Raw genomic sequence first — 21251 nt, forward strand, 5'->3', positions numbered from 1 at the left:
TGTGCAGACCCTGCTGGGATCTCTGGGCAGCTGGGGCCAGGCTGGGGTGCACTGAGGAGAGAGGAGGAAGGCAGAGGAGAGTTCTGTGCTGAGCAGAGGGAGGAGGAGGGTGGCTCCAGTCTGCAGAGGACAGGGTTTCCTCTCCTTCCAGCCTGGTATTTACTTTGTCTGGTCAGTCAGTAGCGCGGGATAATGGGGAATGAGCAGCCCTGGGCTGTGAAAGTGCCCCTCCCTCGCTGAAGGCCTGTGCTAGCATCTCCCATGGCCTGTCATTCCCCCTCCTCTGCCTCCATCTCTCCCGGGAGGCTGTGCCTCACGCTCTGACGCTGTGTGTCTTCCTAGTGTGCTCTTTTCTGCTGAGAATCCCCTGGGAAAACTGGAGCATTGTCCCAGACTGTACTGTGACAGCTAAGCAGTGACAGACGCAGCTAACACATGGCTTTTGGGGGGGTGGAGGGAGCTGCTCAGCTCGGTAATCAGGCCGTGCTTGTGTCGTGATCCATTCACAAAAACATTCCCTCCCCAAAAGTCACCAGAGCCTTTTCACGGCTCCCGGAGAGCTCATCCATCAGGAGCTGGGCAGCTGGGGAGGTGACACTGAGGGCTGTGCCTGGGGACAGCTGCTCCTCCAGCCTCACACAAAGCCATTCACACCTCAGCTTATTAGCAAATTGACTAATTACAGCGTCGGTCTGGCTGGAAAACATCCCTTTCCTTTCACAGGGTGGCTGGAAGGGCAGGGGCAGGACAAAACAGCATCGAATGCAGAGATTTGATGGTGAAACAAGGGGAAAGCAGCCTCAGCAGCGTGTGGGCTGGGTTCTGTGCCAGCAGTGCCCTCTGCCCAGGGCTGGAGAAGGACTGGGCTGCAGGGGTGCTGCAATGGGCTGCAGGGGTGCTGCGATGGCTGCAGGGATGCTGGGCTGGGATGCAGGGGTGCTGCAATGGCTGCAGGGATGCTGGAATAGCTGCAGGGATGCTGAAAGGGGCTGCAGGGATGCTGGAAAGGGCTGCAGGGATGCTGGGCTGGGATGCAGGGATGCTGCAATGGCTGCAGGGATGCTGGAAAGGGCTGCAGGGATGCTGGATTGGGCTGCAGGGATGCTGGAAGGGGCTGCAGGGATGCTGGGCTGGGATGCAGGGATGCTGCAATGGCTGCAGGGATGCTGCATTGGGCTGCAGAGATGCTGCAATGGGCTGCAGGGATGCTGGATTGGGCTGCAGTGATGCTGCAATGGGCTGCAGGGGTGCTGCAATGGCTGCAGGGATGCTGCAATGGGCTGCAGGGATGCTGGAAGGGGCTGCAGGGATGCTGCAATGGCTGCAGGGATGCTGCAATGGGCTGCAGGGATGCTGCAATGGGCTGCAGGGGTGCTGGATTGGGCTGCAGGGATGCTGGAAGGGGCTGCAGGGATGCTGCAATGGGCTGCAGGGATGATGGACTGGGCTGCAGGGGTGCTGCAATGGCTGCAGGGATGCTGCAATGGCTGCAGGGATGCTGGAAGGGGCTGCAGGGATGCTGGTGCTGAGCTGTGCCCTGGCACGCACCACGAACAGGACAAAAACGCAAAGGGATTTCAGCAGAGCAGCTGCCCACGTTTCACGTGGGTGTTGGAGCTCCACGGCTGCTCCTGCCTGACGTGCAGGTTCTGTCTCAGCAAAGGACTGCAGTGCTTCCAGAAGGATCCCTTTGCTAAGAGAACTCCTCAGAAACACAAATGAGCTTCTTGGATAAAGAGCAGGGAGCTGAGTTTTGTTAGCACTGACCTATGAAAACACTGCCCTGTTCTAATGCAAATCCACTGACTCCAGTAAGCCCAGTCCTGCCCAGATTCCAGCCCAGCACTCTGATTTTGTGGGCTTTGTATTTTGATGAAATACTTTCTATTTTTGTATGACCTAAGGAACTGTCTTTCCCCCCTCCCCAGATTTTTAAAAGTAAATAATGCAGATTTTTAAAAGTAAATAATGCATCAAGAGTCTGCACCCTCTCCCTCAATCACAGTTTGAGTGAGATGTTCCCAGGCCTGTTGCCCCACAGTTTGCAGGGGCTCTGCCTGATGACACGCAGGTGTCTGTTTCCTGGGGCTGTGAGCTGTGGCTGGAACAAGCCACGTTCTGGGCAAGCGAGCCCAGCTGCTCCCTGCAGTCCTCAGGCTGCCGTTCTGCCTTCCTCCCGTGGGGACTGGCACGGGAGGGCCAAGTCCTGGCAGCTCATCATTCACAGCCCTGCTGTGGGAAGATGGGTGTTTGCAGAAGTGGCTGTGAGGAAGAGACAGGGTGAAACGTTAGGGGTTAGATGTGCTTAGGGCTCAGCAGAGGAAACTCAATTGGTTTGCAGCAATTCTGCTTTGTAAAACAGAATGTGGCGACAGAGAGGGGACAGGGGACCTGCTGTGGCCTCTGGTGTCTCTCTGGCAGGGCTGAGTGCAGCCTGGCATGGATGGTTTCTGCCCTGGTGTGCTGAAGACAACCCAAGGCTGGGAGAGCCGCAGGCACAGGAGCTGGGGAGCTGGCAGACAGCGGGGAGGAAGCTGTTTGCATTGCTCCAGCCAGGGCTGAGACTGCAAGGATGCCTTCCAGGACCAGCGGCCAGCTGGGAACTCAGCCAGCACTAAATTCACACCATTCTTTTACAAATCAGGTTGGTAAGAAAAACACGAGACACAAACTAGTGTGATTTCCATAGCAACCTCAGCGGAGGTTGAAAAGTCTTTTGTAAACACAGGGCTGAACCTGAGGATCAGCTCCGATTTTCTCCACAGAAAGGGGAAGAGAATAGAAGCTTAATAAATTCAGGCCATACAAATGAACTATAAATCTCAGAAGGAGCCATTCCCAACCTCTCTGTTCCCCTTTCTGTCACCCTCTCCACATGCACAGCACGAAGCTGTCTGAAACCCAGAGCCCAACTTCCCGGCTCTGGCTTATCTCCATAAACTGCACAAAGGCTTGTGCCCCTCTTCCATTGCAGCTGACCTTTACTGGCTCGTTCTGTGACGCACACACAGCCCCAGCACATGCCATGCCATTTCTGTAGGGCCACAGCGACTTGGAATGAAATCTGGCTTGCAGTGGAGGCCTGTGCTGCAGCCAGCTCTGGCTCCTCTTCCCCACCATGGCTCCCTCCAGCTCCCTCAGGCAAGCTTGGATTTGGGTGTAGCAGCCCTCAGCTCATCCAAGCGCTGTTCCTGCTAACCCCAGGTGTGAATATGGATGCAAATGTTAGGAAAATGAATCCACAAACACCAGAGGTTTATGTCCAAAAAGGGGACAGAGGAGTCCTTTTACTTTATTTGAATAAAGGGAGAGGCCATGGGGCATTCCCCTGGGATCTCTCAAATTTTTGGAGGACACAGCCTCCTTTTTATCCCAATTTCCTGGCCACATTTCCCTTCTCTCTTTCCCCATTGGCTGAGTTACTTGAGAGGTTCAGACTTCCCAAAACACCTGATACCGAAGATTTCCCAAAGATTTCCCTCTAATGTATAACCCTCCCTTTTAATTTTTAATTCTTATGGAATTTAGGGCTTTTTCTTCCCCATCGTTTCTTTCATTTTTCAATGCCTAATTTCATTTATCAGCAAACCTAAAGTTTATTTGTAAAAGCAAACACCTTTTTGGAATGGAATCCTTCCCATTGTTCCTTTTCTCTCCCAGAGCTAGTTTTATCTACCAGCAGACCCACAGCTTGTTTGTAATGACAAATCCTCTATTCCTCTCACAAACAGCACAGCATCTCCCCCCCTGCTACCTGCCCGCACGGTGCTGTGGGGAGCAGCGCTGCCGTTCATCACTGTCAGCACACAAAGACCACGGGGCCACGCTGGTTAATGACCAAAGTGACACGAACAGATGGCGCAGGCAGCCTGCCACGGGGGCACCAGGAAGTGCTGTATCGCTTACACCCTCACGGGGAAGGGATTTGGCAGGGCTGAGGGCGCCAGTGGAAAACGCACGCTGAATTTTCACCCTGGACGGAGCGTGGCAGATGCCGGAGCTGCCGCGCTAATGCGGCCTGCTGGGGACAGCCTGCGGCCCTGAGGAGGTGTGTGAGGGGACAGGGGACAGCAGAGCTCAGCGAACACAGCTTGGGCAGGATGCATGGCCACAGCTGGGACACAGGGAACAAGCTGTGTGTGAGTTTTTGAGTGTCTGAGAGAAGGCTGGAGCCAGGCCCTCCTCAGTGGTGATGGGCCATGGCATGAGTGGATGGAGCAAAGGCAGTTCTACACAAAAATGAGACAGGGGAGTGTTGGATTGAGCCCAGAGAAGACAAACCAGATGACTGGCAGAATGGAGCACCTCTCCTACAAGGAAAGGTTGAGAGAACTGGGATTGTTCAGCCTGGAAAGGAGAAGGCTTCAGGGTGATCTAATTGTGGCCTTTCAGTACCCAAATGGACAAAAAGATGCAGAAGGACTTTGAACACAAATTTATAGTGACAAATGGCGACCTGCTTCAAACTGAAAGGATGGGTTTAGATGAGATATTAGGACTAAATTCTTTGCTGTGAAGGTGGTGTTGCTCCAGCACAGATAGCCCAGAAAATCTTTGACTGCTGCATCCCTGGAAATGCCCAAGGCCAGGTAGGAGAGAATTCTGAGCAGCCTGGTCTAGTGAGTGGCATCCCTGCCCACATCAGGGGGCTGGAATAGGAAGGTCTTTAAGACCCCTCCTAACCCAAACCATCCTGTGATTCTATGAGGAAGAACTTCTTCACTGTGTGGGTGACCAAGCACTGGCACGGGCTGCACAGACAGGGTGTGGGGTGTCCCCTAAAGCCCCCTGGACACAGCCCCGAGTGCCACACTCAGGGGATTGTGCTGGATTAGGGAGGGCGGACTGGGTGACCCCAATGGTCCTTTCCAACCTGAACAATAATTCTGTGACTCTGTGCCTTCAAAGAATCCCATTGAGGGTGGCAGAGTGCTGGGACAAGCTGCTCAGGAAGGCGGTGGAGTGTCCCTGTCTGGAGCCATTCCAAGCCCACCTGGACACGTTCCTGTGTCCCCTGCCTTGCCAGGGGATTTGGCTGAATAATCTACAGAGGGCCCTTCCAACTATACAGTTTGGTGACTCTGCCTTCAGCCTCCGTCCAGGCTGCAGGGTATGGACATTAGGAGGGGGAATTTATTCACAGAAATGGTGATTAGATATTGGCACAGGCTGCCCAGTGAGGTGGTGAACTCATTGTCCGTGGAGGTGTTCAAGAAACGACATGTAGCACTCAGTGCTCTGACTGACAGGGCAGAAGTTGGATTCGATGACCCCACAAGGATTTCCTCGGTGTCCCTGTCCCCTCACGGACGGGATTCCGTGGCTCCCTCACACGGGGGTCCCTCACAAAACCCCCGCCCCCGTCCGGCCCTCACCGCACCCGCCATGACGGGGCCGCCCGCGTCGCGCGCCGTGACGTCACGGGGGGGCGGGGCGCGGCCAGGGCCGGAACATGGCGGCGCCCTCGGCCCCGCGGCCGCCCCGGCCCCGCAAGGAGCCGCAGCCGCTCGTCATCCCCAGGAGCGCGGCCGAGGAGCAGCGCCTCCGCCTCGAGCGCCTCATGAGGAACCCGGTGAGGGCACCCGCCGGGGCACGGCCCGGGGCGGCGGGAGAGGAGAGGGACGCCGAGATCCCGGCGGGGTCCGTGAGGGGTAGAGGGAGACCGAGACCCCCACCCCAGCCACCCCTTGGGTCTGTGAGGGCAGAGGGACACCGAGCCCTCCGCCCTCGGTGTCTGTGAGGTGAGAGGGACACTGGGACCCTCTCGGTGTCTGTGAGGGGAGAAGGACGCCGGGACACCCCAGCTCTGGCTCTGTGAGAGAAGAAGGACTCACACCCCCTTTCCCTTCCTCCGGGGTCCGTGAGGGGGAGTGGGACCAGCCTCCCCTCTCTCCTCTCCGTGTCCGTGAGGGAAGAGGAATCGCCACCCCTCCCGGGGGTCTGTGAGGAGAAAGGGACCAGCCAACCCCCCCTTTTCCTTCCCGGTTCCATGACGGGATCGACACACGCCCCCTGCTCCTTGCCGGGTCCCCAAGGGGAGCGGGACCGACCCCCCCACACTGTATTGCTGTAAGGGGGGAAGGACCCGTCTTTTGTGGGATGCTGTGAGGAGAAACACGCTTCTCTGGGAACACAGGGGCCCCTCGGTGCTCTGCCCGCTGGTCTTTCCTCTATCCACTGCTTTTAATGTGTGGGAGCATGACCCTGGTCCTCCATCTGGGTGTTCTGATCCTTTCCTGAGGAGATTTTTGCCAGGAGGAGACTCTCACCCCCCGCTCTGCATGTGCTGGAGCAGCCTAAGACTTCCCTGCAGCACGTTCTTCCTCTGACCTTGCACCATGTGTTCTCCCTCCCCTGCTCTCCCTGTCCTCTAGCTCTGGCATGGAAGGTGCTCAGACACCTTTCATCATTTCCCAGACTGCTGGTAGTGAATTATACCAGTTCCTGTGAGTGCTTGGAGGTGCTGACATGCTTCCTTCTAGCTGCCGTGCTGAAAAGAGGCACAGACACTCCTAATCCTCCTGGGGTTTGTTGACCTGCAGGCCTGAATGTGAGGGACAGAGAGGATCCCTTCTGATTCTCCTTTTCTGCCTGCTCCTGATCCCTGTGGATGAAGAAATTGCTGCAGCTGTGCTCCTTCTGAGATCTGTCAGTTGGTGGAAGAGGCTGTTGTCAGACGTACCCCGCCTTTCAACAAAGTGTTAAAATTGCAGACTTTGCTCCTGGAAGATACTGATGGCTGCTTGGTTTGTTCTTGCAGGAAAAGACTGTACCAATTCCTGAAAAACTGAATGAATGGGCACCTCGACCTCCCCCGGAGTTCGTTAGAGATGTCATGGGTAAAGATTCTGTTCTTCAGATAACTCTGGTATCAGCCACAATTAACTTAGAAAAATGTTTAGCAGGGAAGGACAGAGGTGGTTTTCTGCTGCTCATTTTGCTGGAGAAAAGAGGTGTGAAATGTGCTTTGAGAGTTGATTTTTCAAGTTTTATTTGGTTCTCTGATTCCACTTTTTTGCTGGCTGTCAGAATGCAGAGAGAACAAAGCCCGTGGCACTGCAGCACGTGGGCTGCCTGCAGTGCAATAAGCTGCTGCTCTTGGTGATGACAAGTAAATGATGATGAGTAAATCTGTCCTCTCCATGGATCTGAGAGTGCTCTGGAAGATTGGCAGTGTGAAGTCCTTCTTTGGACTGCTTTGAGCCTGAATCTCAGGCTGTGAGGAGCAGGCACATGCAGCAGGTGTGAATGTGTGTGCTCAGGTGGCAGCTGTGCCAGGACCTGACCCAAGTGCTCTGTGTACACTTTACTTCTGCCTGCAGGGATTAAATGGAGCTGCTGTGGTATAAACTGCCTGCATGTAGAAGTTCTGTCTTTCTTTGAGACCTCCATCCTTTCTAGAGGTTGACCTGTTCTTATTTCAGAATATTTGATCTTGGACTCAGGTTTTTATATGCTTCTGAATATAATCTGCTTATAGTAATTCTCCCATGGCTTTTTCAAATAGCTCTGCTGTGTGCTTGAGTGAATGGTCTTGTTTTTCTGGGAGTACCTGACATGCTGGGACTCTGTTGGTGTCAAGAGCACCCTTGTTGCAGTCCCAGCTGCTGGGTTTTAATTGGGTGTTTTCTTTGAGGTTTGTATTCCTTTCCCTTGAGAAAGGGCTCGGGAGGATGGGGGAAGAGAGTGGAGCACGATGCTTAAAGCTCCTGCAAGGCTTCAGCATGATGAATGCTAGGAAGAGACAGCTGTAGGAGTTTAATTTATGAAGAAACAGTTGAAAACTGTCAGTGGATGTGTCTTGCATGGGAAAGTACAAGATCACCTTTTACCACCTTTCTGTTGACCTTTATTTTATGTTGAGAAGTGCTGAAAATTAGTGGGAAGCAACATCAGCAGGGTATTGTAGCTCACCTCTGCCTGTAAGAGACTGAGGAGTGCATTTCATCTGCAGTTCTTTGCCTGCCTTGATGTGCAGGGTGGGTTCTGCAGGGGGGTGATTGTAGGACCTGCAGTGACCCAAAAGTGTGTGGCTTTGCAGCTCACTCTGCTTTTGCTTGTGAGCTGAGTTTACAATGGTGACACACTCCGTGTGCTGTTGGTAGGTTTTTATCTGACAGTGCCCATTCCTGTGTCCCATCCCTCAGTGTCCAGCTGTGCTGTATTGCACTAGACACCATTTCTTACACAGCTGCAGTGATTTGTGAACGTTTATTTACCTCCTTTCCTACAGACTGAGCTCTCCTTGTTGCAGGTTCCAGTGCTGGGGCTGGCAGCGGGGAGTTCCACGTGTACCGGCACCTCCGTCGGCGAGAGTACCAGAGGCAAGATTTCATGGATGCCATGGCTGAGAAGGTCAGCACAGCTCTTTATGACTCCCCCCTCCCCTCAGCTATTTGTTGTTCTTTGCAAATGTGTGTTTTCTTTGAAAGCCATGTACAAATAATTCCCTTGTCAGAGGAGTCTGTAGGAGTGTGTGATCCGTGGTGTCTGTGTCGGTACTGAAACATTTGGTGCTCTGTGTCAGACGTGCTCCATCTCCTGTGTTCCCTGGGGTCCTAGCACGCTGTAAGGCCTCATGGGAATGTGTGTGTTCTCAGGCTGACTTGAAAATGCTTTAAAAGCTAGAAATCCCTGATAACACTGCCTTGCACAGACAGAAACAAAGTGAGTGCCTGTGCATAGAGTTCAGATGTTTCTTTTAAGTCCTGATGGAGTAGAATGCCCCCTGTTTCAGGAAACACTATTGATATACTCTCTCTTGGCCGAGATGAGTCCGTATGTTAATGTTTGTGTCTCCAGTTATTCATTTGTTTTTACTGAAACGTTAATTAGGGCAGAAGCCCAGCCTCCCTCATCTGCTCTGGTGAGGATTCCTCCCTCAGAAGGTTCCAATGTTTGGCTCAGGTTGCAGGTTAAAAATGCTGTCTGTACAGGAGCCATCCCTAGGAACGTGGCTTTGTATAAAGAAGCCAGGCAAAATCTGGCAGAGCTCCCTTCTGTATTTTGCTAAAAGACTTCTCCCTAAAAGGACATGACTTTTAAAATAAGTATTTTAATTTAGATTGTGACCAAAGTATGACATGTGATCAATTACAGCAAAGACTAGATGAGGAATTCCAGAAGAAACTGGAGAGGAATAAGATGATTGCAGAAGAGCAAACAGCAAAACGCAGAAGGAAGCGGTAAGGGCAGATCTTTCCCAGGAGGCTTGACATGGAAACCCTCACTCCCTGTGCCTCATCTGTAGCTGCATGCTCTGGATAAACACTGTCATTCTGTGTCTGCATCTATCAGCTGGGAAGTCTGGCTGTGGAAATTAAAGTTGTCAATGTCAATGTTTGGTTTCCAAAGGTAGCTGTAAACCTGACAGGCTTTGCTGGGGTGGTTTCTTTTCCGTGCCATTGCTTGCAGGATAACTTTGGACTGGTTGAGCTGCTTTTGCTGACACTGTGGTCTTGACTGCAACATGCCTTGCTGCATATTTGTTTTAACAGTGTCAGGAAAGGTTTGTGTCTATATCTGGCTTGAGTTTATGTCTGAATCATTTGGAACCAAGCAGTTTCAGTGCAAAATTGGGTGCTGCTTCATGGGTGGGCTGCTTCTGCCTACCCCATTGAAATGTCTGGCAAGCCAAGTCTAATAAGTTAGGTGGAAATACTAAAAAAATATTAAATCCATATTTCCTTTAAATTTTAGACAAAATGAAGCATTTACAAGATTGATGCTCTAAGAAATAGACTGACCTTTGTAGTGCAGTGACACAAGAATTTAAATCCCACTCTCTGTGTCCAGGATAGGTTTCAGAAGAAGCAGGGAATCGTGCCTCTGCTCTTTGCCAGGGTCTGACCCTGAGCAGCCTCTCCCTTGCTGTTTTGCATGCTGTGGCTGAGAGTTGCTGTGGAAAGGCCTGTGCAAAGTGGCTCACTGCCATGTTAACACTAAAGTGCACAACACAAACACTGTTGCCATCTTAGTTTAATTTAATGTGGTCCAACAGATGGCCAGCAAGTCAGATCTGGCCTGCTGCCTCTTCCCTGGCTGAGATGGAGAACAACTGTTCCAACAGCAGATGCTACCTAAACACCAACACCTCCATGTCCCCCTGCTATGCTCTAATGCTGTGACTTTGCCCTGCAGGAGCCCCTCTAATTTCCCTCACCACCCTTCTCTGTCCTGACCCAACAGGTTCAGTTCCTGGCTCTCTGTTTCAAGAGAATTCAGTTGTGCTGTTGAGAGAGGAGCATGTGAATGTCAGGCTGCTCTGCCTGTATCTGCCATTAAGTTCCCAGGTTGCCTTTGCTGGGCAACGAGAGCTGGATTGTATGAATTGAAATTCCCTCTTACCCCCAGTGCTACTCCTAGGGCCTGACATCCTGAGAAAGCACAGCCAAAGAGGAAGGTCAGAGCATACTGCACTATTTTGATTTTCTTCAATTGAAGTATGTATTACTGGTGTTTTTTTTTCCCCAGTGTTCAGTTTCTGCAGTCTGGGTATTAACACCATTTTCTTTTTGTGTTTATTAGCCTAGGTAGATAAAATGTGGGGGCAGTTTCATTCTTGTTCCATCTGTGTTCTTGGAGATTCTTGTGTATCATAGTTCTGGTTGCAGTGGAGTCATGAAAGGCTTTAAAAAAATCCATTAATCTGAAAACAACATAGAAAAGTTTCTCTTGCTCACATGCTAAATTTGCTCTTGCTGAATTTTCAATTGAGGCCAAATTTAAATTTAACTTCTCTTCTGAAATCAGCTTTTCCAGGATGTCTGTAATATGTCCTTTATCAGTGCATGAAGGTGCAGAAGCTTTACAACATTGGATTTGCCAGAGAGTCTTTTCTCTTTGCTTTATAGCCAGAAGTTAAAAGAGAAGAAACTGCAAGCTAAGAAAAATAAACTTGAACAAAAGAAGCAGGAAAAAGGTCAGTGAAATTTAGTTTACTTTTCTCAGGACTTGGTTCTGTTCCCTCATTGAAGCTTAGAAGGTTTTTTGTTCCACCCCCCATCCCAGGCATTCTCAATACATGGATTAAAGCCTGAGCCTTAAGCTTGTTATTTTAGCTGATGTTTCAAAATCCTCTTTGAAAGCCATCTATGTTGAGATTTAATCTTACAAATAACTTGGCTGTTTGTGAATATTTTCCATTTATTAGGGGGAATTTTGGACAGCAAACTCTGGAATCTGAGTTTGTGGATATTTTGCCCCAGCTATTCTGATGAACTGCAGATTCAGAACTTCACCTGAGGTTCAGAAAGGCAGGATTGTTCAAGGCTGTGCTTTTTTAAAATATATTTTGAATGTGTATGGGAAAACAGGTGGAAAAAAGGCAGAACTTGGGCAGCAAAGTTATAATTTTATGTGTAAGAAATTGAGCCACCTTGGTACTATCTGTTCCACAGGACTATTTTATTTCATAGAAATAAAGGTGAAAAACCTAACTGCTTCTGTTCTTCTGCAACATTAATGTTCAGCAATGTCAGTGTAACTGTTTGCTCAAACTTTTGCATATTTGTTGCCTCTTTCCAGTGAGTATATTTTGGCTTACTCTTTCAATGTGAATTAGCACACAAATGGTTAATGTTAAATTTGCAGCAGTTTCTGGTAATTCTGCTGGAACAGTGGCTTGCCTGACAGTTCTACCTTATTTGTGCTTTGCTTTTCAGAATTGGATCTGTTTCAGCTGAACCACTGCCAGCCTCTCATGTAAACATGGGAGGAAAAATTGTTAGGTTAATTTTACTTGTGACAGCAAGTGAATGTGGCAGAGTGAATTTTTTGGGTGTTTTGGTCTTGTTATTTTATTTTATTTTTTTAAGCTACTCATTTATGAATTGTAACTGGGAGGAGAATTTAAGTATGAGTCAACATTTGTTCATTTTGAGTGAACAAACAGAATACCCATCCCTTAGGGAGTGGCTGGGAGAGAGGAGAGCTGGATCAGGGACTGGCACTGAGGTGTGGGATTGCCCTGTACCCATTGTGGGGCAGGAGTGGTTTTGTTTGGCACAAGTTCCTGAAAGACAGAATCCAAACTCTTTGGTCTTTGTAATAGTTCTTAACTCTTTACAGTCTGTGTAAAAGAGTTCTATATGTAAAATAATAATATCAAGGGGGAGAGGAGTTCTCTCTTAGCCATTTTTGGTCAACTGAGAACAGCTTTTTTTAGTTTTGTGTACCCTGGGTTGTGATCTGAGAGTTTTTTCAAATTGATTAAAATGTATTTGTTGGATATAGCAGGAAAACATTTATCTTCCTTTTTGAACGAATAAATTAAACCTCTGAATTGCCATGTTTCATCTTTGTTGTAGTAAAAACATAAAGAATAAGGGTTGGCACTGAATGAGGTCAGCTGTTGATGAGCAAACTCCCAGTAAACGCTCAAAGTTCAGCACTTCACCACGCGGTGGCATCAGACCACTGATCCTGAATCCCGCGTGAACTGGTCAGGACACAGAGTGTGACTGGGCCTGAGGAGGAGGAGAGAGCAGAAAAATGGCCTTTATGCCATTCCTCATTTTTGTTATCGGTTATTTAATTTCTAGTATATGTGTCCTGGCTTTTTAGCAGACTTCACGAGTTTTCTGTGACCCTTGTTAACCTTAGGCATATCTTAATGAGTTCCTGTACTGACAGTATAGCAAACAGTCTGTAAAAGTTTATGGCACCTCGTGGAGTTTCTGTGAACTTAGACAGGTTGTAGGAATACACTGAGTTTTGACTGTGCCTTCCCAGTGCTGTGTGGGATCCTTCAAATTTCATCCCAGCCTGCAGAGGGGAGATTGGGAATGAAATAATCATCACCTCAGTGTTTGACTGCCTCTGTTAGAAAGAAATAATGTTCCAGAGGAGGTGGAGCTGTTTAATGATGGACTTGGTACTGGAGATAAGGGAATTCCCCAAGGGAGAATTTGACATTCTGAGCTCCTCATCACCTGGTAGAATTAATAGAACCTGATTTGTGTTCCTGAGTATCTGGGACTGCTTAGTTGTGAGATGCTTAACAAGGGAGACACAGGGGAATTATGTTACCCTCTGTGCTAATTAGCCTGACCTAATCCACATTTGCTGAGCACCTGAGAGTGTTTTGCTGTGAAATGCTTGACAAGGAAGCCAGGTGGGAACAGCTCATCCATCCATTCATCCTGTTTGTGTTTGTAGAACCTGGGCAATCCCAAGAGCAAGGCAGCAGCGAGGATGACGAAGAAGAGGATAGCAAGGAGGAGGAAGAGAAGGAAGATGATGCTGACGAGCCAAGTTTTGTAATGGGAAGAGGATGAGGCCTTCCAGGGACAGCTGGAAACACTGTTCATTGCTTTATATTCAGGAGCATGAAAATCTTTCATCTCAGCCAAGCAGAACCCATTGGCGTACGTTGCATCTGCTTAGCGGGGCATGGCCTTCACGTCACAGGCCTGAGAGAAAATGATAGAGAAATGCCAAATAAGAGATTTTTTTCTTAATTGCTTGTATAACTGCTGTGCAGTCTGCTCTAAGTTTGCTCTAAAGAGTCAGCCATAAGTCTCTATGACCCTAGAGTTCTTTCTGAAATGGCCCAGAGTGTTTTTTCTGTCTGAAAGCTAAAACATAACTATTACCATTTAAGGGAAATATTACTGTGAAGGCTACGTATTCTACTTATCTTGAAGCTGGTAGCAGTGGGATACATGAATCTAGGGGAAGAGTTTAACCTGAAGTAGAAAAGTGGTCTGTAGCCAGACTCTCCTGCACTGTGAGTGTTCTGCATTTGGGGTTTTGTATGGGGTCATCTCTAACCCAAAGAAATCAGTTTATGTTGCTAGACAAGTTCTATAGATTTTTAATCTGGATCCCTTTTTTAATGCTAAAACTTTCCCTATTGCTTTTCTTCCATGTTTTCTAAATTAATAAAAGGGATGTGTTGGATTGTTCTGTCTTCTATTTTTCTTTTTGGAAGAGGATTTCAGTAAAATAAAAGAGATGCTGCAGTGCTGCAGGAAGGGACAAAGAGATCAAGTGATGTGGCACACATGAAAATATGGAAAAAGGTGTAAGCTGCATGTTACTTTTTGCTTTTGAATTAGAACAATACCTTTTCCCAAAGATTGTGTGTAAAGCCTCCGAATCCTGTGGCAGAAAGGCTTGGAATGGAATCATTTTGCTTGTGCTCAGCTTCCTGTGATGACACCTGCCTTTCTCTCTGCTTGAGCGCTCTGCTTTGCACCTTGGATTCCCTGGTAGGAATCTTAACATCTCTCTATATATTTACTTATTGGTGCTTAAAGCATATGCAGTGGTGGTTTTACTTGTAACTCTGGTTTTTGTCTCTTCAGTGTATCTTTAATTAGAAGTGCCTGCTGGCTTTCAGACATGCTCATCCCAGAGCCTTGCATCCAGAATGCGGTGCTACTTCTTCTCAAGCCTTGGTTAATGCCAAATTATTTTAAGCAAAAACAGTAAAAAGGGAGAATCTCTTTTTAGATTTCGCCTTTGTTGGATAGTGCTGCCAGAAATCCTGCATTTTGTCTGAGCTGGCTTTATGTAATGGCTTCTCCATGGTATTACCATGGTGGCTGGGAAGCAGATGTGACCAAGTGCAAGTGATGTTTGTGTTTAGTTCCTCTGTACATATCCAAGGGCTTCAGAGCTGGATAACTTCTGACCTGCCAGGTCCATGTCCCCACTGCCTCCCTCAGGATAGAGATCTGCATGGAACTGTTTTCTGCTCAGTGCTGCAAGTTGTGGCAGTGTTCCATTCAGATGCAGGATCCATTTTCCCTGTGGAGAGATTATTTATGAGCATTGCTTCATGTGAATCCCCCTTAGGGCAGGCAAACCCTGTGGATATTGTAGGATGAGCCACAAAAACATGAGGGGTTTTTATGGGCAAAGAACTGAGAGTCTCACAAATAAAAATGTTCTGCCTCTGAGCTGAGTGAGTGCTGCTCTGCATTAAGCAGAGTGAGGACACACTTCCCTCAGCCATGAGGAAGGTGAACTCCAGTTTGTCTTGGTGATTGAACAAATTCAGGTTGTGTGGCCTCATCCTGCCTCCCTGAGATGCCCGTGCTGAATAATTCATGCTGTGTTTTCTGGGAATGCTGAGTTTGAAATCCATAAACAGCAAAAGGAGCATGTTGGTGAAGGTGGCATCTGCCTCACGCTCTGTCTCGCCGGGGTGGCTGAGTGTAGCAGTAGGAGCTGCATTTGGTAGGTGTAGCTGTGAATTCCCATAAACACTCTGTTGTGGTTGTTCGTGGCAGTAGGAGCTTGTTTGAGAATACAAAGCACTTCAAAGGGAGGTTTCAAGGGATGTTTCTTCGTTTAGAATAAAAATGCAAATACTGTGTGACCTCAAAACGGGGAAAACCTCATCCGTGGAGTAGAACAGGGGAAGTGCTCTTGTGCATAGTAAAATAGGAGCAGCTCTACAACTGATTGCTATTCCAAATAGGGCACCAAGAAAGCAGTAATAACTTACAGGCTTGAAACTGCCAAGGAGTTTGACCTGCTTACACTAAATTCGTGCTCTGGGTTCTTTTCTAGAGGAGTCCCTCTCCGTTCTCTGGTGGAGATTAACCCTCAAGGGCTAAAGTTGCTCTGTACGTGTGTTTGTGCAAATGTGGGAGCCTGAGAGCAGTGTTTGTGCTGAAACCGAGCAGGGGTGTTCCTGCTCTCAGAGGTGAAAAGCACACTCAGGATAACTTGTATCTGTCTCTTTATTAGGTCTTTAAGAATTGTTATCCTTTGTTCCCTCCCCCAGGCAGAATGGAATTCAGGAAGATGGGATTACCCTGTTATAAAGCTGACCCATTGTGCTGCCTTTCAGCATTTTCTTTATCTCATTTCCAGGGCAGGAACTCCCTCTCTTTCCCATAAGGCTGTCCCTATCCTTTTGATGGGTTTATACAGGATTTCCTGCTGAGTCAATAGCGGAGGAGTGCAGGGAGATAGCAGTCGGGATTCGCAGGGAGCCTGTGCTCAGCCGGAGGAGCCTCAGCCCGGCGGAGGCAGAGCAGCGCTGCCTTTTGACTTATGTAAGTGGCGACTTTTTGCTGTATAATTAATAATTGTAATAAAAGCACATTTGCATCCCATTGCACCAATACCTTCTCTGTGGCAAGATTTAGAGATAACGCAAGGTCCAGACCCACTAACACCTTTACCAGTGGGCGGTTTTCAGCCCGACTGCGACCTTAGGGAACCGCAGACATTTTTTCCCCCTTACAGATGCATGCTCACAGCGGGACCCCCGAGCGCTGCGGGCACGGCTCCGTGCCGGAGGGATGTTCTTTCCGTGTAACCGCCGGGTCCATCCCCGTTTCGTGAGACCCCCAAGGGCTCCCCGGTGTGCGCAGGGGGCGAGCGCGGCCCCAGTTCCGCGGGCGGGGCGGGGGGCGCCGGCTGCGGCAGGGCGGGGGTCGCGTCCCCAGGCCCCGCCCCATTCGCTGAGGGGGCGTGGCCATCCCCACCGCGGGCCAATGAGCGATCGGTCACGTGCGGGGGCGTGGCGGCGCTGCCCCCCGTTTCCTGCGGGTCACGTGGCCGGTGCCCGGCGTTGCCGTGGCAGCGGCGGAGGCGGCTCCGGCTCCGATCCCGCTCCCAATCCTGATCCCGATCCTGCCCCGGCTCCGCTCCCGGTCCCTCTGCCGGGGCTCCCGGCGCGGCCCCCGGACAGCACCGCGGTGAGACACGGCCCGCCCCCGCCGCCCCCGGGGCCGCATCCCGCCCGCAGGGAGCTCATCCCCAGCGGGGCCCGCGCTCTGGGGCAGCGGGCGGCTTCCCCTCAGGCGTGTTCGGGAGGTGGCGGGCTCGTCCTGCAGAGGTGGGATCCGGGAGGAGGGGTCTCGTCCTGCCCGGGCTGCTGGGGGGAGTTGGTTTGATCCTGCTCGAGCAGGGATTCCCCTGCCCGGGGCGGTGTGGGGGGGACGCGCCCCGTCCTGCCCGGGCGGGGGGAATGCCGTGCCGGGGCGGTGGTGCCGGGATGGTGGTGCCGGGATGGGCGCCTCGTCCCGCCTGGCTGGGGACAATCCCCTGCACCTGGAGGGACGGGGTGACCCGGAAGGGTCCGTCCTGTCCGGCCGTGCTTCGGAGGTGCCGAGGGATGCAGAAGGCTCCTGTGGGATATATCCGGACAGGGATGCTCTCGCTGGAGCGCTGTGAGGGGACATCTCCAGCACAAGACCCTGAGCCAGGCTGATTTTGGAGAACGGGATTGAAGTGTTGGGTCCCATCTTGGCTGAGGAGATGTGGAGGATCCTTGGGATGCTGGATCAGGATGCAGTGGTAGGAGGTTGTGTCCTGTCTAGGGAAGATCCTCTGTCCAGGTTGCCTTTGGAGGGAAAGGTCCTCGCTGGGAGTGAGTCTCATCCTGTATTGAGGGGTGCCCTGTCTGAGGCTGCTTTGGAGGGGAGATCCTGGCAGTGTGGGGTCGCCTCCTGCCCAGCGTGTGCCGAGGCTGGCGGGGAAGGAGGTGCCCTGTGAGGAGGAGCCCAGCTGTGGCCGTGGGACCAGGGGCGCCCATCCTACCTGGGAAGTGATGCCCTGCTGCCACAGGGGTGGTGTTCACACCTATGGGGTGTTCACACCCTGCCTGGCTGCTCTGCACCCCAGCAGGGCTGCTTGGAGGAGTCCCAAGCCAGAAGAGAACGTATCAAGAGATTTCCCATGGCAAAGACGGCTGGAACTCATCCGAGTCAAGTAAAAGGGCTCGGGATTTAGCTTAGCCATGGCCTGTAGGGGCTTGAACAATGGGAGGGAAGGGACTGGCACAAACCCACAGATCAGTCTGGGAGTGTGGGGCAGAAACCTGGGACTGAGCAGGGACCTGGCATCTGAAACCAGGCCGAGGAGCTGCCAGTGCTGCAGAGAGAGCGCTGTGTGGTGCCTGAGCACGGCAGTGGTGGGAGGGGGACCCACTCTGTCGCCTTCATTCCCAGCTGTGGAGAAATCCCCACACAGGCATTGAGATGGGAGGAGGCAAAGGCTTTCCCTTTTCCAAAGGACAGCACTTGGCAGGTTAAGAAAATCCACATAAGGGAGCAATCACAGAGAGCTTTCTGTCCTCCCAGTGCGAGATAAAGTGGGGTCAGATGCGTTGGTGGTGCAGTGAAGACACAGCTGGGATGGACTTTGCCAGGGCTGCCTGAGGAAAAGGTCTGGAGAATTCCTCATTCCCCATTCAGAGCTCAACAGCCCTGTGCAGTAAAACCCTGTAGGATAGTTATTTCTGTAAGAAAAAGTGTCCTAAACCTTTAACTTTGCAAGGCAGGAAGGTGAAATCTCCAGAATAAGCCTCCCCTGCTGCAGATGACAGGTTGCAAAGTATTTCCAGAGTAAAACTGCTCTGGAAACAGCGCATGTAAAATTCTTCTTTGGTCTTGTGTTTCAGCCCTTGGAGCCCTCCATCCAGTCCCTCCATGTCCATAGCCAGCAAGGTGAGTTTAACTTCCTGGCACTGCTTGTTTGGGTTACATTTGTGTTTATGGATTTCGTTCTGAAGCTGTTTACTTATTTGAGAACATCTCTTGAGCTGCTCCAGAGAGAAAATTCAGCCTTGTGGTATTTTTAGCTTATTTTTCTAAGGGAAAAAGCAGATGTGATTGGGTTCTCTTGCCCTCTCTCTGTAACCTCTGAATTCATTTGTCTTTTTAATGGAATTTGTCCCAGGGGTCAAGTTTCCTACATAGAAAGTTCCTAAGTATTTTATGAAATTAAATGGCAGAGCAGAGGCCATCACTGTCTCAGCTGGGGACAAAGGGATGAATTCACTCCCTGCTATACATTGCAGGCCCCACACAGGATGTTGTCACAGGAAACAGCTTTACAGTTTTGCTGCTCACAGATTATTTCTTCCTCCAATCCTCCCAGGAGGCTTTTTTTAATTCTGTAAAATAGGTTGATTCTTGCCTTTTCTGGAAACACAGATCAAGCAGGAAGGTTTGTCCCTGTTATTGTTTCTCTTCTTGTTTTTATTATGGCATGTATATTCTACTGGACCTTTCTTTTTTGTTTGTTTGTTTGGGGAATTTTTTTTTTTTTTGCTACTTTTAAATATTTTGAAAATTCCTGAGCAGGTCAGGAGCCTTCCTGGAGTGTTGCAGGGGCTGAAATAACGGCCTTGTCAAAACCTGCCCAGGAATCATCCTGTGCTGCCATCCTTGTTATGTCTGAGGGGACTGGAACCTAAAAGCCCCCCCATGTTCAGGAGAAACAATCTTGGATCTGCAGTGCTTTATTTGCTATTCTTTGTTATTGTGCCTGAAACAGCTTCCTTCCCTTTTAGTAACAGCATTCAGAGTTGTGGGCAGTTGATGTCTTTTGATCTTTGCCACTTCTGCAATCTCCCAGCAGCCATGGCTTTATTAGCTGTCCCCACGTGGCCCCTGTACATGGGGGGATGCAGGCAGAGCTGAAAGGTGCCTGTGACCTTGAGAGATGGTGCTGGGACTAATTAGTGCCACACCAGGTGTGATTCTGGGCAGCATCTCCTCCTGGGAGCTGGTGAGTGTTTCATAGCCAGAAGGTGCAGCTCTGCTTTGTCTGCCACCTCCTCAGTGCTCAGTGACAGAGTTGTGAGTGAGGGGATTAAACAAGGAATTGTGGTTTCCATTTTTTTGGAAGGCTGAGTTAGTTTCAGATGTGTGTCAGAGTTGAGAAATTTTGCATAAAACATTCCATGGATGTTGTTCTGTGTCTGGGGATCACCAGAGCCATTTGGCAGCAGCCTGGGGACGTGGTGCTGAAAGCTTCCACCACCTGAAGTACTCTTGCTGCTTCCATGCATCTCTCAGTGTAATCCCTTCCATCTGAAGATGATGGAATTTCCTGGAAGCAGCTTGCTTTCCCATTTGGAATTGCCTTTTCCTTGCCCTCTGCTCAGAACCACCGGTGGAAGTAAGAGAACAGGATTCTCAGGATTCTCGGTCAGATGTGCCTGATAAATGGAGTGTGAGCAGCTCAGGAAATTTAACTTCCACTGCAAAAGCTTTGAAGTTCATTTGTTAACCCTGCACATCTCTGTGATACTGAGGGAGCACTGTGCCCATCTAACTGACCTTTGATGACCAATGGTTGAGAAAAATTGATGTGCTGGTTTGAAATAAACCAGGGGAGACATTATCACCCACAAAAATACCTTGAGACGGGCTTCAGGTCGGAGTTACAGTTTAATAGGAAAATTACAGTAGATTAATTATATAGAATTATAATTATACAGAAAAACTGGCTTAAACCCACAAAGTCAGAGTACAGCCTGGCCAGTGAGGGTCAGGGTGGTGGCTGCAGTCTGATCAAGGAGTGGTTGCAGTGCTGTTGAAGTGATGGTTGCAGTCCTCTCACAAGCAGTGTTCCTGTGGATGATCTGGTTCTGTGGCAGTTCAGATCGTCCCCTGCATGTCCAGTGGAGGTGGTGCTCATATCCCGTAGATAACACACGGTCAGATGCAGGCAGGAAGGTTCAGCACCTCCCCCGGAGCCAGGAATTTCACAGTGGAATGATGTGATCCTCTGAGTCACGGGATATTCTGGGGAGTCCTTTATGGCCTCGGTCCTTCCAGCTGCCCATCATTGGCAGGGATGATCCCTGGGCTGGGTGTAGCTGTCACGGCTGAGTGAAGCAATTTGTGAACACAATAAAACACCGCCCTGCAATGCAGGGTTTGCCTCCTTCCCTTATCTAACAGCCAGCTCGCAGCCTGGGGGTCGGGTGTGCACCCTGCAGCTCCTGCAAGCGGCCATTAACAGTCATCAGGAATAATGTGGATGGGAATAGAACACTCAGTTTGGTTACACCCCACATTGTAACCCAGGAGAATTGTTTCCAAAGAAAGAGCAAAAAGTGACTCCCTCAACTGGTGTTTGATACTCTAAGGAGGTGCATTTGGTGCACTGGGACATGAACAGTCAAATCAAAACAAAGATAAGATGGGGGTGAAGTGTATTTATATAAAACAAATTTTTATGAGCGAGAAGGAATTAAAGGGCAAAGTAGAGGTGCCTGCTCTGAAATAAAATCCAGATGGTGTGCAGCCTTCCTGAATTCCTGCTGAAATAGTTGCCCAGGTGTACCTTTGTAATCCTTCCTAGTTCTCATGGTCATTTTTTGGCAGTTATGGATGGTTCTTTCTCTGTTCTGAATTCCAACTGTGATGCTATTTGATCCATCATTTTCCACTGACCAAGGGGAACTTTGTTCAACTGCAGCTTTTCCAGCAGTTAATGCTCATCCTGTCCACCCCCCTTCCTGAACATGACTGTTTTGTTCCCTCAGCACT

General features: G+C 49.9%; 1 protein-coding gene across 1 annotated transcript; it reads left to right on the forward strand.

The window, feature by feature from the left end:
• Positions 1–5440: 5440 nt before the first annotated feature.
• PRKRIP1 (PRKR interacting protein 1) lies at positions 5441–13902 on the forward strand. Its single transcript, XM_063174129.1, has 6 exons — positions 5441–5572; positions 6761–6839; positions 8255–8355; positions 9100–9185; positions 10854–10921; positions 13159–13902. The coding sequence occupies exons 1-6, from the start codon at positions 5453–5455 to the stop codon at positions 13275–13277; spliced, it is 573 nt and encodes a 190-aa protein (XP_063030199.1). The 5' UTR covers positions 5441–5452; the 3' UTR covers positions 13278–13902.
• Positions 13903–21251: the final 7349 nt, after the last annotated feature.

This window comes from Melospiza melodia, chromosome 21 (assembly GCF_035770615.1).
Source record: "Melospiza melodia melodia isolate bMelMel2 chromosome 21, bMelMel2.pri, whole genome shotgun sequence".
NCBI lineage: Eukaryota > Metazoa > Chordata > Aves > Passeriformes > Passerellidae > Melospiza > Melospiza melodia.